General features: G+C 34.1%; 2 protein-coding genes across 2 annotated transcripts; both read right to left on the bottom strand.

The window, feature by feature from the left end:
• Positions 1-1,452: 1,452 nt before the first annotated feature.
• On the bottom strand, positions 1,453-6,047 carry LOC126700285 (mediator of RNA polymerase II transcription subunit 31-like). Its single transcript, XM_050398363.1, has 7 exons — positions 5,962-6,047; positions 5,776-5,853; positions 5,263-5,360; positions 3,517-3,613; positions 3,264-3,342; positions 1,868-2,148; positions 1,453-1,729 (listed from the first exon to the last, which is right to left on the bottom strand). Exons 2-7 carry the CDS (start codon positions 5,826-5,828, stop codon positions 1,717-1,719), a joined length of 621 nt encoding a protein of 206 aa, XP_050254320.1. The 5' UTR covers positions 5,829-5,853; positions 5,962-6,047; the 3' UTR covers positions 1,453-1,716.
• A 1,722-nt stretch (positions 6,048-7,769) lies between these two features.
• LOC126700284 (polyadenylate-binding protein 2) lies at positions 7,770-15,830 on the bottom strand. The gene is made up of 6 exons (XM_050398362.1): positions 15,412-15,830; positions 15,194-15,296; positions 10,283-10,353; positions 9,124-9,315; positions 8,920-9,041; positions 7,770-8,187 (listed from the first exon to the last, which is right to left on the bottom strand). The coding sequence occupies exons 1-6, from the start codon at positions 15,580-15,582 to the stop codon at positions 8,142-8,144; spliced, it is 705 nt and encodes a 234-aa protein (XP_050254319.1). The 5' UTR covers positions 15,583-15,830; the 3' UTR covers positions 7,770-8,141.
• Positions 15,831-18,626: the final 2,796 nt, after the last annotated feature.

Genomic DNA, 18,626 nt, shown 5'->3' with positions numbered 1-18,626 from the left:
TGCCCCAAATCCAATTGTAAGCAAATTCTCGTCTAGCCCATGCCAAATGACAAATTAACCATCTACCCCATCTTCCCTTGTTTCCAAAATCTCAACTTTTTTTGTCTATTTATTTTTATAATGCCTAGTAACGTTTTCAATGGACATATTTAGGGTTTAGATCCCACTGTAACTATTTAATTATTTTAAAAAAAAAAAAATCTTTCTTTCTAAGATATAGAGAAGCTTTTTTTTTTGAGAAGGTTTAGGAAGCTAAATCAAGAGAATTGCATTAAATTTATGTTGAGGCCTAACTTGTTAAATTTTAATTAACGGCTTTCTGGTGAGTGGTAATGGGTCTGGATTCTGAACACGAGAAAAAAAAAATTCAAAAATTCAAAATCCAAATCCATTTACTAACAAACACAGACTATGAAAATCATATGGAGGGGGTGGGGGGGTCTAATTTCTCAAGAAATTAGATGAATATTATTAGAAGTTTGATTTTGAAAAGTTGTAACTAGTCTCATGAAACAGAACGGCCAAAAGAAAATAATAATAATAATAATAATAAAAAGACAAAAAAAATGGGGCATGTATAAGTGTGATAAATTCCCAGATTTTCCTTGTAAACTTTAACCTACTCTAGATATCATGCCACTTACAGTCAATTACACCGAGCATTTTGCACCTCTGTTTCCACACTCCAAACTCATACATATCTTAAGATCCAGACCTTGTTCTCATTCGAGAAAAGGCTCTCTTTGGCATCACCCTTGTTGTAAATATAGTAATTTTGGGTGTTTTTATTCATAGGTCTCACTCCCACAGTTTAAGCTCAATATAATTTGAGAAGAGCAATACAAAAAAACATTGATTGACACCCAAGAGGATATTAATAAGACAGTTGCCCAATTTTTTTTGAATCAGAGCTCTAGATCATAGTTCATCCCTTGCGGTAATGGTAAATTTACAGTGAGAAAGCTTTTATACCACATCAGGATGTAATTATTGTAGGGTGAAATTTAGAGTGAGAAAGCTGGCTATCAGGATTTGATTCTCTCAAAAAACAAAATTTTTTTTGATAGGTAAGATAAAGTTTTCATTAAAAAAAAAAAAGGCTACTACATGGAAAAAAAAACACGAGGTAGCCAAGAAAATACAAAAGACACAATGCTATGTACAAGAAGAAATGGAATCTAAAAACATTGGGCCACTAGATGTAAGTCCCCAAGCTCCCTCCCACAACTTCAAGTAAATTTACTCCATATAAAATAAACTTGAGTAAACAAAAAACTATGAAAAAGAGAGTGCCCAAGTTCCTTAGAGTTCTGCACCCAAGCTTTGTCATCATGGAATTCAACCCCTCCATACATAAAATTTCAAGCATTTTAGAGAGTTTCAAAGATTATGTCAGTTGTATTATCATTTTTGTAATTCACAGACACAGACAATAGGTGCTTGGAGAAGGACTATCATGAAATACTTGAACATCATTCAAGAAGCATAAAATTGATCTAGTAAATGTGTGTATTCAGAATTGACAAAATGCTATCTAAATAAATAATTAATACATAGGAAACAAATGGGCTTTATGTTATTACAAAGGTGCCAATCATAGTATCAACATTTTTAATAGAAAAGTAGCATCAATTTCCTCTTCAATTGCGTAAACGTGGAGGGACATGAACATTACCTCTGATTCCCCTTCTCTGTCATTACATGACAGAAGGCAAGTTATCCTTCTTTCCTGTAATAATCAACATATGTATATCAGAATGTTGGTCTCTCAAAGTCCTTTGAGCAGTATGTAGATAATATGTATATTTGAACTGAAAGAGATAAAGGCTCCATAATTTTATCATCTGCCAAAATTTAAGTTGCATACTTTCTTTTTCTTCGCTCTACCCCACTACTCCTCATATCATTTTTTGCAAGAGCAGATCCATGGGGCATAGCATACTGCATAGAAGAAGGGGCTGGAGCAGGCGGTGCCGTAACAGCAATAGTTGTAGCTGGAGCAGGCGGCACAGGTTGTACAGGTGGCTGAGGTGGAGCAGAAGCAGGGGGTGCAACAACGGGTTCAGGAAGGGGTCTTGGCATAATATGTTTCAATCGATTGCTCCTATAATTCTTCCAGAAGTAGAATTGCTGCCTATGTGCCAATTCCTGAAAAGTTCCAAGAAGTTTAAACTGACTTTGAATTTATCTGAGAAGTTGTATAAATATATTGTTATGAATTACTAGAGATGAGAAAAGGAAAAATACAAAAATCTCTTTCACGGACCATTAATATATTTTGGTTGTCATCTAGTTCAGGTAACTACTAAACAGTCAAGATACGTACCTCCGCCTACCAATGTCTGACTGGATGAATGCTTTAGGCACCATAACTTCCTCATGTTTTTTAGATCTTTTGAATTTCAGATTAGAATTATTTAGTAGTAGTTTTCACACACTTCCTGTGTATTGGAATCATCTTCTTTCATGAAAAGGTAATTTTTTTTAAATTCAATTGTTACAACAAGCGGGGGAAGGGGGGTGTGGAGGTTCAAACCCTATTTCTCCTCACAAATGAGGCCAAATCAATGCCACTAAGTTACAATTCACAAGGCTCTTGGCAAGGGTTATTTTTACTTATAAAAGAAATCCTTACTAAAATGCTAAGTTATTTGGTTTTAGATTTAAAATGCAACAGGCAGACATGTGACACACCATCAAGCAACTTTCAATAGATCATTTGATTGAAAGAGAAGATACATTGACAATGGTTATAACTAAACTATCATTCAGAGTATCTCCTGCAAAATAATAATAAAGATGGATCAAATCTTGCCAGTGAGCTTTAGCTCAAATGGCATCTCCTCTCTTTAACAAGGTGGCGAGGTTCTGGTCAAAATAATAATAAAGATGGATCAAATCTTGCTGGTGAGCTTTAGCTCAAACGGCATCTCCTCTCTTTAGCAAGGTGGAAGGTGAGGTTCTGATTCATGACCCACTAGGTGTATGAGTAAATTTACTTAAAAAAACTTGCATCACCAATTATAGGATAAAGTATAAATCATAACTCACATTCTACAATTGTACAGAAAAAAATGTAAAAAAAGCTAACATGAATGCCTAAGCATTATTAAGAGATCTAAAAACGAATGCAAATAACATGTGACTTTTGAGAGGATCATGTAGCTGATCTCAGAAATATATTTAAATCACCATGGAAATTTCAAAGGAGATATTACATGATTTCATTTGAGAGGGGCAATATGAAAACAGAAGATTTTAACCTTGTTGCCAGGATGTGCCATTGCATTGCGGAAGTTAGCATTTTGGAGAAGTTCTAGAAAAAATAAGCAATGAGGATACCTGCGATTTTGTTAGGAAATAATCATGTAAATCCACAAATGAATTATAATAAAGAATGATGGACCATTCAATCATTAAGAAAAGCAACACTCTTCCTGACCACCCCCACCCCCCCCCCCCCCAACGGCATGCGCGCGGGGGGGCCCCCCCAAAAAAAAAGGTGGCAAAGCTCACATTATAAATTTTAGGTACTCAGGCTGCTGCCAGTATTGAAGGTATTTTAGGTAGCCAATAAAAGCTTCATCTTCAAAATAGCGATTTTGAGCCAAATCTGCATTAGAGTAACAGACAAGACATCAGGGAGAAAGAAAACACACACACAAAGAGAAACGAAAAGGAGACATCAGCATTCAATGCTTACATCTCTACACACTTAAATAATTTTTAAGAACAAAAAAAGAAAAACATATCCAAGCATTAACAGAGGTGATCATTGCCAATATGAAGCACTAAGCCACTAACACTATCTGGCTTTGTCTGCGCATTGTGAGTGTGAATACTCTTTGCAACCAAAAAAGAAAACTAGGCATTAGGGAGAGAGAAAACACACACACAAAGAGACAAAAAAGAAACACCAACATTCAATGCTTAGATCTCTAGAAACTTAAAAGAATTTTAAAGAAAAACAAAAAGAAAAACGTATCTAATCATTAACAGAGGTGATCATTGCCAACAGGAACCACTAACACTACCTACCATGTGCTTGTCTGTGTAGTGTGTGTGTGTGTGAGTGAATATTCTTTGCATCCAAAAAACAATTGTGACCATAGTTGACACTTACAGTTTTGACTCTTGTTTGGGGAGGCTGCCATAACATTTCACTCCTATTCACAATAACTCCAACATGATACTATCACTTGCAACCTCATCTGTCCCAAGATCCCAAAACTTCTACCTCTCTCTCTCTCTCTCTCTCTCTCTCTCGCGGGCGCAGACACAAACATACTCAAAAGTATTAACCATCCTGTTTATTCAGAAAATCTGGAATAAAAACAAAAATAAACTTATGGGTGACATCTTAAAGGGTGGGGCTGGGGCCAGAGGTTCAATTCATATCATTTTCTGAAGGGGAAAAAATAAATATGGACTAGACATCCTAACGAATCTAAAAGACCCACTTAAATTCCTACCATATATAACATGAGTGCTAAATATGCAATGTACTTGCCATGAAACAAATGCTTATGCACTCAGTTTTTAATTGCCTAGGCTTGAAGTGAGTGCAACCCAATCAAGGCCTCAGCAATCACCGCCATTTAATACGTTCCCAAAGTAGCGGTCGCAAAACTCCAATTTCCATTTCCTTTTCCTTTCTACGGAATAACGAGAAACTAAAAAAAGATGGTTAAATATTAGCATTGATACACCATGTTGAATATGCTAGCATGGAAGCGAAAGTATAAAGTATTAAACACAATAACACACAAGGGTTACATGGTTTAGCCTAACGGCCTATATCCATGAAGAAAACTCTAAATGCTACATCAATAATATATTATAGTGTAGTACAAATCCTGTGTTATGAAATGAATCATAACATGTATATAATATATATATATATATATATATAGTAGACTAAACCTTAGACTAATATACTTCTAATACAAGTAAGAGACTTGGCTTGTACACAAAGTAGAAGTAGGCTTGGGCCTATGCTAATGGGCTAATATATCTCTAACAGATCAAAAGAGTATTCTTATGATACCCCTTGATTAGATTGTATGTTTTGCAGACGTGTGCTGAGTCCCACATTAACCCGAGTATGACTCGGGGTATTGCAGGGATTTAAGTGGTGGAGATTGTGAAAGCCCAGTTTGTGACAATTCTAGTACAAAAATGCTGAATATGCAGACATTGTATTTGTATAAGGCACTCAACAGGAAAGAAAAGTGAATTTTTTTGAAAAATCTGAACACATACAGTGGATGTAGGTGGGATTAGCTAGACATTGGACAAATTCCAATTCAAGCAAAAACCGCTGCCTCCCATCATCTGGATCTTTATATAAAGTCGTTGGCCTGAAAAAAGTCATTCAGCAAAGGAAAAGAACCTTAAACTGTTAATTCCTTAATATCCCATTACAATCATTAGGACAAAGTTAAAACTAACTTACATAATTAACAGAAAAAACTAACTATTACCCATGAATTCTATCAGAAGACCATAAATTTGCTTGCTGAGAAAAAAATTTAAATTTTTTTTTTAAAATCCAACAAAATTTTAAATGTCATAATTTTTTGCTATTTACCTGAGAAAATAAAAAGACCCATTAATAAACTAAAACTAATTACACAACTATTAAGACTTAAATCAGCTGAGTTTTTCCCTACTTATTCATGGGATTCACATAAAATTTAAAAAAGAAAAAAAGAAAAAAGAAAGAAAATTATTTGCTTTGTTTAAAGGAAAAAGAAGAAAGGGCGAGATGATTACGAGGAAGGAGTAGAGGCTTCATCATCATCTTCTTCTTCTTTAATAGAGGCCATTGATTGAAATTGAAGCCCTCCTTAACTATAAGAAAAACAAAAACATATATATGAGAGAAAGAGATCGCAAGGATTCTATCTCTACTTAAAAACACTTGAGTCTAGAGAGAGAGAGAGAGAGATATTAGAAAACCTTTGTAATGTACTTCCGAGTTTCAAGTGAACCGAAGAGAAAAAAAAACCTCGTTTCTTAAGTTACATGTCTGAACTCAAACTCTCAAGTCTCTCAACTAAGCGAATTGGGCCGGGGAGGGACTGGCCCAATTGTTTCATAGGGGACTGAAGGCCAGAAAAGGTGAAGACCCTGGTAACCATGCTGTCTTCTCTCTCAAATCTCACTTTTTATTTTTATTTTTTATTATTATTATAATTTTTAATATAAAAAAAAAAAGAAGCTCATGTGTGTGGTCAATGCCTCCGCCCGCTTAAACTCTGCTATGCATGGTGTGGAATCACTCGAATAATAGTGAGATTTGTCACTACTCGAACCCACAACTCCTGAACTCGCAGGTGTGATGGGTTACAAGAGCTTTCTACCACTAAGTTACGCCCTCAATTGTTTACTTCTATCTCACTTTGACATTGGGTTATTGAAATATACTATCTCCTCTCTTTCTCAACTATTCCTATCTAACATTATTGAAAACGTACCATTAGTTAAGCCAAGGATAACTTTCAAGCAAAGGTAGATAGTCAAAAAATTGAATTCAACAACCATTCATAACCATACACAATTTCATTAAATTTTTAGTATGATACCAAACGTATATTATGTCATAATGTATTTTTTTAGAAAACATTCTGTGAATGGAGGATCCAAACATAGCCTAAGACAAAAGAAAAAGGTGTTTTAAAAAAAAACATTCTTAATAGAGTTACTAAAATGAGGTTAGACTAACTTGATCATTGGATCATTGGTAGAACCATTTGTTCATAAATATCAAAATTTTCTAGGTTTTAATGTTTTTTCATAAATAATGAAAGAAAAAAAAGGCAAATATGCCACAAATATGGTTGCTAATGACAAAGTCATAAAGGTTTCTATTTTATTTTTCTTGGGGAAGAGTTTAGGTTCAATTATCAAGGTAACACTTTTTTTTGGCTAGATAAATAATAGGTGAGTGGAAAGGTGAGATTCAAACCCTAGAAATTGAGCACCACAAAGGATGCCAATGCCACCGGGCCATTACTTGAATCCCAAAATGATAGATAACACCTTTTGTTTTACATTGATCAATGTAATTACATGGTTGAATCAATTGAGAAATCTAAAGTCATAACATCTAAGGAATTGCCCATGAGTTTTTCTCTTATTGTTAAGCCCATATTTGGGACTAAAACTTTGTTGTTATTACTAAATCTATTTTCTCCATCATTATGACCAATATTCTGACCTGTGGAATTACATATTTGATACATTAAAGTAAACTTTGAACCAGAAATAGCATCAAATTTGCAATATAATTGTTCTAATTGTTAGAGATTTGAAACCAAATTCGTTTCTCAAACTAAAAAAGTGTCTCATTTGCTATTCAGTTAGGCTTCCTTCCATGATTTGCCAATCTTAGTTTACAACAATTACACGAGCTTAACTAGAATTGTTCCCCCAGCTTATCTTTCAATTTTTTTTTACCATAATCTCTTATGCCATCTTCGGAATATCATGCCTACTCTCAAAAAACTCACACTCAATTTTTCCCCCTGGGGATGCAGACAAAAAACACATCCTAACATCAAACTCAAAACCACATCCATAGATCATTTCTATGGACCTTTATGTCAAAGATGCGGAAAATATTATTATATGGACTTATATCATGATACTTTCCCAGACATCTGGACTCTGATTGCAATAAATAATGAAAAATTGAACTCAGTTCAGAGTTCAGATCATGTTACGCAACAATCTTATACCGTATTCAACAACAAGATAGCTCTTCCTTTTGATGAACATGCCTACCATAATAAATTTGGCAAAATTAATTTCCATAATTCACAACTAGAGTACAACATTCAAGTCAAATTTTTGGTGAACTTGAATTTTTCAAGATCTGAGCTCATCCAAACTGAATTGAAAATTACAAGTCTAGCAGAACTTATAGAGGCCTAAAAATTCTTCACTACAATAAATATTTAAAATCTTTGCCTCTTTTTATCCCCTCCAAAGCAGGTAATTGTACAAAATGATAAATATAATAATACTACTTGCTCAAATTCAGGGAGGAAGATCACATTAACCAATAATAACCATTATACAACGTATAGTAATGGTTTTTCTCATAATTTTGGCCACCAGTAAAGTAACATTTAGCATTAGTATGGCCTGTACCGCATGGGTCTTCTGAACCTTGGAACCCTTCTGCACATACGGACAAATGAATAAATCACATTGAGCAACATGAAATTTTGGTGCAGATGAAAATCATGAGTGGAAGTCAAGTATTGGCTAAGCTAGCCACTCCAATGAGGCAATGACAAAAGTACAAATAAATGAACAAGTTATATGAATGGTCTCAATTGTAAATTTGCAATTTGAGCTGGCTGTTGAATTGTATATTATATATGAAGATGACTTTTGTTATGAAACAGGCAGATTCTGTGTCTAGGAAGCAAAGAGTGCCTAGATTGATAACGGAAAAGATGACAGCCTAAAACCATGTACCAAAAAAAAAGATTAAAAAAGAAGGTACAGACAACGATAAAACAGCCATAAAGAGATTTGCACGACCATATTCCTACACGCATTCTTGTTAGCATGGACGCTCTCTCTCTCTTTGCCACATGGACCATAACTTGCAATATGAACCACATTAGTCAGAACTACTATTCTAGCAACAAATTGATTCTGCTAACCAAAGGTGGATTCTTTTTCCCTCACAAATGAAATGAACTGAGCAAAAAAATAATTCATCTGAAATTTAATAAATCATATGTACACTACAACGTATTTAAAACTTTAACAAACTGGAAGCCAAAAAGATAGCAAAGTGAGTAGACACTCCATTTAATTTCAGTGAAAAAGTTCAATTCCCATGTTAATTTCTTTTCTATCCTTCCTCACAACCAAACTCAGTAAAATTCTAGTGCTTACCCATAACCGTATGGAGTATAGACAGGCACGAAGGGCCTCCGGGGTCGAAAACCTAAATATGGGTTAGGTCGCCTTCCCCGATACTGTTTCATTCCAGGAACGTTTGTTCGCTTAGCAGAGACCTATACAAAACCAAAACCTCCAACTATGATCAAAAAAGTAAATTCATGAAGTGATCAATAGCACAAAAGAAGATTGAAAGACCTTCAATTGACGACCATGCAACTCAGATTCATTTAACAGGAGAGCATTCTGAACAGCATCAATTTCAACAAATTCAACATATGCAAATCCTTTTGGTTGCCCAAACTTGTCAGTCAAAATAGTCACTCTGTTCACTGTTCCACAAGATTGAAAGTGCTGCTGGACTTCTTCAGGCGTACAAGCATAGTCAACCTGATTGATAATAGAAGACCAAAATTAATGTGCACTCCAAGTCTCATAATTTTCCAAGAGCATTATACAAATGAAGCATCATGAAATGAAAGTCACTGTAACTATTCTTAAAATAATAATTGAAGTCCAAAGCAACCCTAAACAAATTAAGCATGCACCATATAAAGTCTGCATGTGTCAACCAAGTGCTAACATTTGGTTTCTTCAAACATACACATGTATGTACTTTCACTTGAGAGGGCCCAGAGCATAGCTAATAACTTTGAGAAAATGAAGGGGGCTCATTATGAGAGGAGTATTTTATGCATGTAGTAATAACTTAAACTACTTGACTAATGGATCAACATAAATATCAATATACCCTTAAACAGTGATTTATTTACTCTTAAAAAGTAAGTAAAATTCATTCAAAAATACAAAAGAGGCACAATCCCATTGTATGTGAAGGGTACAATGAAGAAGCCAAAATAAAAAAAGGAAAATATACAAAGGAATTTAGCTAGATATTATCATTAAGTCCAATAGACTAAAAGGAGTAAAAGTGAGCCGCTGATGACATCCATTCATACAAGGTCTTGAGAAATGAAAACTTGAGATTACCCACAAAAGATAACCTGGTTACTGAAATTTAAAATAGAATATATCAAGTGAAAAAACAAATGACAGATAAGCACCATTTTCTAAACCAATCTAGTATATTGGTATCTATGATTACTAAGTTAACACTATATTATATTCTCAATGGAAAATTGCTTCTTTCAACTTGGTAGCAGCACCAAAAGAAAAAATCCAATCAGTTACCATTCAAATTGATTTGTGCTGGTACAAAAGATACTCTACATAAATATGTCAAACAAATTATAAATGGAGAGAAGATATATAGCATATAATATTGAAATTTTTTTAGAATACAATTGGGAAGCATTGGAATTAAAATGGGGCAAGAAAGGGATTGTTAAAATCTCACATTGCCAACATAAATGGACCGTGCATCCACCTCCTCCTTTTCAGCCTGAGTTGCAGAAGAACCGGATGAATCTTCATACATATTAAAAATGAACATATTAATTAACTAAATATTACAAATATGCTTACTTAAAGAGTCAATATCGTAAGAAAGTTTAAATCCAGCACAAGACAACAAGAGGAAATGCGCAGAAAACCAACAATCATACATGCCATCTATGGTTCAAAATGATTTTTAATCCAATGGCCTATTGCATGATTCTATGAAAATCAATAAGAATGTAGATCAATTCATAGGTTTCTATAAAAAGACCTAGCAATTATGTTCTTAAGATTGCTTTTTGATTAGATACTGTAATTGGTTCTCTACTTTTACTTCTCTGATTAATTTCTTAGATCAGCTGAATTCAGAGGCTAGAATATATAGGTTTTTCCTCCTTTATCTTGGTGTTTCTCTTGTATAGATCTCATGCACCAGACTTGCCAAACACCACCCCCCCTCTCTCTCTCTCCCCTTTTGCACTTACTAATGAATTTCTACCTTATCGAAAAAATGTAGCAATTATAGATTATATAGTTATATATATATATATATATATATATATAGGTAGGCAGTGTAGGAGGGGGAGATGCAGTTTGAACCACAGACATGAGGCAACACAAAGGATGTCATTACCACTGGGCTTTGACTCCTTATAGATTATATAATACATCTTAGACACGAAAGTCTGAAATTATTAATTAGAAATTCATACTTGCCCAACCCATAACAACTAACAAGGATGATAAATTCAGTATCTTTCCCCCACTGATTCATTAGAAATAAGCTTCAAATATAAATGAGAATGAACTGATCTAGACATTACAAGTATATTGAATGTCCCAGGCAGAAGCAAAAGGCTAATTTATATTTTAAATACCCGTGAAAGATACAATATTATGGTCCTAATATATAGCTAGAAAAGGGAAACAAAACCACAATCACTTATATATTAGCAAATTAGGATGAAATTTCAAGTTCAAGTCATTTTAGCATCATTTGTGTTCTTGGCTCTTAGTATTTCTAATGGCCTTCCCAAGTTTATAAATTAGACTTGCCTTTTGATGAATATTAAAACTTTTGGACCATTTAAAATGGATGTGCAGGAGCAATTTCACAAGATCCAAGGTAAAAAGCTAATAAAAAATTCAGTGTTCTGTTTAGGGATAAACAAAACACATTTTAGGGCCAGATTATTTAGGTCTTGCAGTATGGGCAAGGGAAACTCTGAGTGAGAAACTTGGGAGTGCCTCCAATTACTAGCACACGACAACAGTTGTAAGCCTCTTAGCTAGAAGATTTCAAGCATAATTCAGCCTCTTAGTTAGAAGACCCTTAACCTTAGACAACTTTCAAGGCCTTTCTCAAAACACAAATGCTAATGGTAAGCAAACTTTTTTTGTGGTTGTACATTTGGATGCAGATTCTTGCTGATTGCTTATTAGCTAAAAGTTGGTTAAAGTATGGTTGTACCTTGAAAAATGAGGCTTAAAATGCTGTACACAATCAAATAAGCCAAAAGAAAAAGTTGAGGGTACACATACTCATCAACTTTAGAAATTTGTCTGTTTACTGTGATATAGTTTCAAACTTCTCCAGAACTGATTAAACTATAGTTTGGATCCATTCATAATATAGATCCAAATTTACTTTATAGACTTTGGAGGCTGCTAGGAGCAGATTAGACCAGGTTGATTGGGTTTCATCTGGCATGGATTCTAGGAGATATTCTTGACACAGCTTTACTTCCTTGTTAGCTATTCAGAAGAGATTACTATGAAAGACAAACAGATTGAATGGGGATTTTAAAGGACACTCTCGTAGTATCTTCTGCAGAGCTGTTATTGAAACCTGAGATCATTTAATTTTCAAATGCACATTTTCAAGCATGTAATAAAAATGTAAGCAGATTTGAGGTAAGTCAATTGATTCGCATGGGCCAAAAATTATCTTGCAGGGTAATAGATGTACTGATTTGGTTGCGAGGTTGGCTAGGAATGCTCATGTTTATCTCTTGTACCATAAACTTCCAAATTCATCAAGTTCATATAGAGATGTTTCCCATGTCCTGAATTCTGTAAAGCAGGATCCTCTTTTTTTTTTTTTTTTTTTTTTTTTAAAATTAAAAAAAAACAAAGCCAAGCTCCCTAAAGGTATACAAGAAAAATGCTTAAAAAATAGAATAAAAGTATTATATGAGATGTATAGAAATTCTGTAAAAGAAAAGGTGGGTAAGATTAAACGTTGTCAACCAATTGATCAACAACATCAGGAACAATATAGCCCTTGGATGGCTAGACAAAATAACCCTATTTTTGTTAAATAATAAAGATTTATTGATATAAAATAAGAGACCCAAGTATGTAGGGAGCATACAGGGGTATACAAATCAAATACAAAAATTACATAAATCAAGTAAACCTACAGTTTGTCAGGCTCATCAAACAAGCAATCCTAGTACCTGAGACTACAAAATTTGGGCTTTGTTAATTTTCACAGCATCCAGAATTGATATTTCCTTATCTTGTTCAGCCCCAAATCCATAGCCCTTCTCTTACATCATTTAAACCCCTAAATCCACAAAGTTATTTCTGGCTAATTGCCGCCTACTAATTCATCAAACCATCCTTAAACCATTAATCAGCAACTCACAGACAATTCATGCCTCTAGTTTTCATAATTCCCACACCCTCTCTTCTTTGAAGCACTTCCACCAGCCCTCCCAATATCCGATGTATAACCTCCCCCATCTTCCTTCAAAAACAATAATATAAACTTTTGAGTTCATGCGTCAAAGACTCTAGCTGTAAAAGGGCTATATATGAAAAGTGGGGAGTTTCTATAACTAAAGTGTCAGTAATGGGTGTACAAAATAGCTACTTATTACTTGTAAGATGGGTGGTTTTAATTTGGCACATTTAGTTTATAGGTGCCTTAGCTTTTGTTTGTTGGATGTCAAAGTCAGCACTAGTGGTGCTTTGCATAATGACCCTCTTTGCTTTGCATTAAATCTTATTTATCCCCCTCCCAAAAATAAAAGGAAGAATTAGAAATGTGACAACCTAATTAACATTAATTGTCCATGTACATAGACTTTTACATGATATTCTCCCATGCTTGTTTCTCCTAAGAAACCAGTAAATAAGCCAAGGAGCTCTGCTCAAATGGCACCTCCTCCCCTTGTAAGGGCAAAGTGGAGGGTGAGACGCAGGTTCAAGACTAACTAGTTGCATGTGTAAAGAATCCGCTAAAGTAAATCTTAGTATATGTTTCAATCCTTAAAATACATATAAAAGTTTTTTTTTTTTTTTTTAAACAAGTGAAAGATATTTTATTATAAAAGGACTTCTTCAAGTACATATACAACGGACAAAGAAGTCTAAAGAATTACAAAGAATAAGTTATTGTATACAGAAGTGTAGCAACTCTTAAAATTGGCAATGTAATTACAATTGGTAAAACCCCATGCACGAGACCAATTAAACAAAGATCTAATAAACAATGCTGCAATTGAGTCACCAAACTATCTACATCCTCAAAAGTACAACGATTTTTTTTCCCTCCACAATGTCACATCAAACATAAAGAGACTAAATTTCAAATATCCTATGAATGTTTTCCAACCCAGTTCTTCCAACCAAATAAAAGATCAACACAGTGACACCTTTTTTAGTAACACTCACTAAACCTCAAAAGATCTAAAAGCAAAACTCCACAGATCATATGCAATAGTGTAGTGTAACAGTAAACCAATCCACCGTCTCCCTGCTGCACTGACACATACAACACCATCCTACTTACAAAAAGCCTCAAATAATGAGATTGTCACATGTAGGGATCTTTCCCCAAGTTGCTGTCCCTACAAAGGAGACCCTCCCTTGAAGCCTTAATACACCAAATACTCTTTCACGGGAAAGAAACCGCACGGGTACCCCATAAGGCAGCATAAAAAAGCAAACATCAAATTCACCACTCCCTTTTAGTCTCCAACTAATTCTATTACAATCCTCTTTCCTTGTGATATTTCAGTAAAGAAGATTTCCAACTCCTAATCATTAAAGTCTACGAAATCTGACATTCCAACACCACAACTCCCCCATCTATTTGACTAACCAACACAGAATAAACTGATGCATCTCTAGCTATGGAGCATGCATAAAAGTCTAGAAACATCACCTTCAAAGGATGATCCTCGCACCAAATGTCATGAGTGCCAAAACTGTACTTGGTTACCATCTCCTACATCAAAGTACACATAATGTAGAAGTTTGTCCCATCCCACCTTAGTGTTTTTCAATAGGCTATAACCATGAGTCTACTTTGTAGCTCTTACTCGTCTTCACAAATGTGTATGTTCTGTCCCAAAGCACCATAACCATTTCCCGCAATAAGGCTTGATTGAAGGTTCCTATCTTCCCTACACCCAACCCTCCATTAGCAATAGGAAAGCAAACTCAATCACACCAAATCAAATAGTATTCCAACTCATCCCCCAAACCACCCCACAATAATTTCCTCTATAATCTCTCTACCCCATTTGCCACACAAGTGCACTCTTCAAAAGAGTAATCTTATCCCCCCATAATCAGCTACCCATCTTCTCTAAAATTCTATCCCATACCATTTTTGCCTTAAAAGGATTTCAATTTATTTCCTTTACTCACCTTTTCTTGACAAAAACGACAACCAACCAAACCATAAAGTACATAACAACAACAACAACATTAATTATAGTTCAATAAAAAAAGGCAGGGCATACTAATATCAATCAAAACTAGATAACAGTAGGAATACATTACATCACTCAAATCATAAATCATTGAATGAACACTCATATAAGAAACCAATATTATAATGAATACAAATCTAGACCTTGAACGGCGCCCATCTCTTTCTCGACTTTGGCCTGCATTTCGCGAAGAGCACCGGCTTCTTCCTCGATCTCTTTCAGCCTCTTCTTCATGTCCTCCAAGTCCTATAAATTAAAAAAAAGAAAAAAAGATAGTAGAGAGAGAGAGAGAGTGTGTGTGTGGTAGTAGTGAAGTAAAAGAAGAAGAAGAAGAAGAAGAAGAAGAAGAAGAAGGGGGGACCTTGGAGTTAGGGTCAGGACCATCTTCTTGTTCCTGAAGTTCGTAATCACCACCGGCGGACATGTCGACGTCAGCGTCCATCTCGCCCTCGTCGGGGATTTCGCCACCGTACACTTCGTGCTCGTGCTCGTGCTCGTGCTCGTGCTCTTCTGGATCGTGCTCGTGCTCCATCTCTCTCTCTCTCAGTCTCTGGGTTGGTGTATAGTATTTTAGTGTGTGTATGTGTGTGTAAGAGAGAGAGAGAGAGAGAGGGGCTGTTGCTGGTTTAAGAATTAAGAGTAGTGTTTTGTCTTTGTTTGGTTTATATGTGTTTTTGGGGCTATTTTAGGTGAGGTTTGGGGGATTTGGGATCGGGCAGTGGATGGAAAGAGAGAGAGAGAGAGATATGTTGGAGATTTGGGTTTTTGGGGAGAAAAAGGCTTGAAAGAAAGAAAGCTCAAGTTTGTTTGTTATTTTTATGAACCGTTAGGGGTATTTTTGGGTTCTTCCTTTCTTTCTCCAATTACTCTCTAGTTCTTGGATTGTGTTTTTAGGGTTTTAGAGCTACTCTATCACCGTTCTTTAAATATCTAACTATTTTTTTTTTTTTGAGTGTAATCTCCGGTCTCACGCATAAAGTTATTAGTGGAGGAATCATTTATATCAATTCATGTAAATTTGTGTAAAATAAATAATTTAATGTGACTATTTTGAAAAGTGATTGTGTAAAAAAATAAAATAAAATGTAGGTTTTTATGTTAAAATAGACAATTTTTTTTGCACAAGTTGATGCATATGCTCTTAGGGGTATATTTGGATTCTTTTTGTTTCCAATTACTCTAGTTCTTGGATTTTTTTGATTTTTTTTTTTATATTTTTTTTAGGGTTTTAGAGCTAGTTGAACACCTAACTATTCTATCAAATATTTAGAATTCTTTGAAGGAAAATGCTAAAGTTACAAAATATTTTACAAACTTTTTTTATAAATTGTTGATATGGTAAGTAGTTATTAGTAAGTAAAAATGTGATTTTAGTTGTTGATCTAAATGAGAACCAATAATAATTTACCACATTAATAATTTGTAAAAATGTTGTAATATAGTTTGTGTCTGTAACATTACTCTTCTTTGAATACCTAACTATTTCTTTGAGTTTGTGTAATCTCTTGTCCCACGTACCAAGTTATTAAAGGAGAAATCACCCACATTAGTTCATGTAAACTTGTGTAAATTTAGATTGATGCTATAGTAACTGTATAAATATACATAAAAGTACTATTCGTGTGCTACAGAGAGGGAAAGAAAGTAATAAAAAATTGATAAAAAATACTATTTTAATGAAATATAGTGTAGAATAGATAATCTGATATGAGTGTTTTTGAAAAGTGATTGTGTAAAATAGAAAATGTGGGTTCTTATGTTAAAATAGATAAAAATGTTTGTACAAGTTGATGGGAATGCTATTAGGTATATTTTTGAATTCTTCCATTTTCCAATTACTCTAGTTCTTGGATTATTTTTTAGGGTTTTAGAGCTAGTCGAACATCTAACTATTATATCGAGTATTTTGAGTTCTTTGAATACCTAATTGTCTCACATACCAAGTTATTATAAAGAGGAATCCTTTCAGAGGAATATAAATTTTTTATATCACTTTTTTTTTACTTCATTTTATATTCCAAATAATCACAATTTGTCATGTATTCATTTTTACTTTCTATATAAAATAGTTAAAGTTTAAAATAAAAAATAATAATTAGACACTTGGTATATCGTAATTGGTGGAGTGTAAAGTAGAACACAAAAATAGTACATATGATTTGTATTCTCCTTTAGAGTGCCTAAGATGCTTGCTTAGAGGTTTTGAATGCATGAGCTCACATGTATATCACATGTATATCATAAAGTTTTAGGAACTACCAGAGATCTCATCAGATATGCAAATATCAACAACATTAGTTGAAGACATGGCTCACTGTGAGTAGAGGAGAAAGAGGATGGCCGTGTTTTTAGTTGGATCAGTCCAATCAGGTCTCAAATAGTAAAAAGTAAAAACCACCACTTGACCATCCAATATATCGGGTGTTTTTTACACGAACTTGCCATTGATCGCCATATTGCTTTGAGTTATGAGTGGTTTTCTAATTTTTCGCTAAAAAATCATAAATTTTTAAAATGAAAAAAAAATTCAATGTAAAATTCTCCCAAGAACCCGGTTTCTCTGAAAATCCTAAAATTCCCGAAAAAAAAAAAAAAATCAAACTGCAGAATTTTTTATCTAATATTCTACTAAAACCTTGATTTTATGATTTTCGTTTGAAAAATCTTAAACTTTCAAATCTCAATCTTTTCAAACGCAAATCTTTGTTTTCCTCATCAAAGAACTCATTTGCAAATGAGATAAAAAAAGGACGTTTCCCTTTGTGTGATTCCCTAGTTTAAACTTCATCAACAGAGGGACTATACCATCATTCATCATGAAATAAGGAGATTTTGATGATTGATGGCTAGGACCACATGACCCCCTCACCCCCCTTCCGGCGCCCCAAAAAAAAAAAAAAAAAAAAAAAAAAAAGATTAAGCATGACTAGATTAGGCACTATTTAGATTTTAAGCCTATCTTAACATAAACCCCGTGTCAGTCATTAGTTTTTTTCAAAACTATTTTTGATAGAAAAATTAGAGGTTGGTTTTAGATCAATTCTTGCCAACTTGATTAATTAATCAATTATGTAATTGAGTTCCAAATTAGTATAGCATGCATAGAACTATATTACAAGGAGGAAGTAGTGAAAATTAAAGACATAGCGAGATATATATATATATATATATATATATATATATATATAGAACTATATATATTAAAGACATAGCGATATATATATATATATATATATATATTGCTTGGCTGGTTTTACTGTCTTACTACTGCTTTTAAATTATTTTTTATTATAACTGCAATATCGCCTTCTTAGCTGGTTCTACTTTGTTTTTATATTATTTTCAACATAATATTACTGTGCTTCCCCCTTTATGGTATCAGAGCCACTCTTTTCTAGCTAATGATAGTATTGTTGTGTTCTTTGTCTTTCTGTCTGTGTCTACCCGAAACTTTGATACTCCTTTGTTATGTTCCCTTTTTACCATCGTTGGCGCCACCTGTGTCGGAAAGTGAATTTCCAGAATCGAACAGTAAGGCCCGTTTGAGCCAAGAGAGGGTGTGTAGGGCATGAGAGG

Source organism: Quercus robur, chromosome 9 (genome assembly GCF_932294415.1).
Source record: "Quercus robur chromosome 9, dhQueRobu3.1, whole genome shotgun sequence".
Lineage (NCBI taxonomy): Eukaryota > Viridiplantae > Streptophyta > Magnoliopsida > Fagales > Fagaceae > Quercus > Quercus robur.
This window is presented reverse-complemented; position numbering and strand designations above follow the sequence as displayed.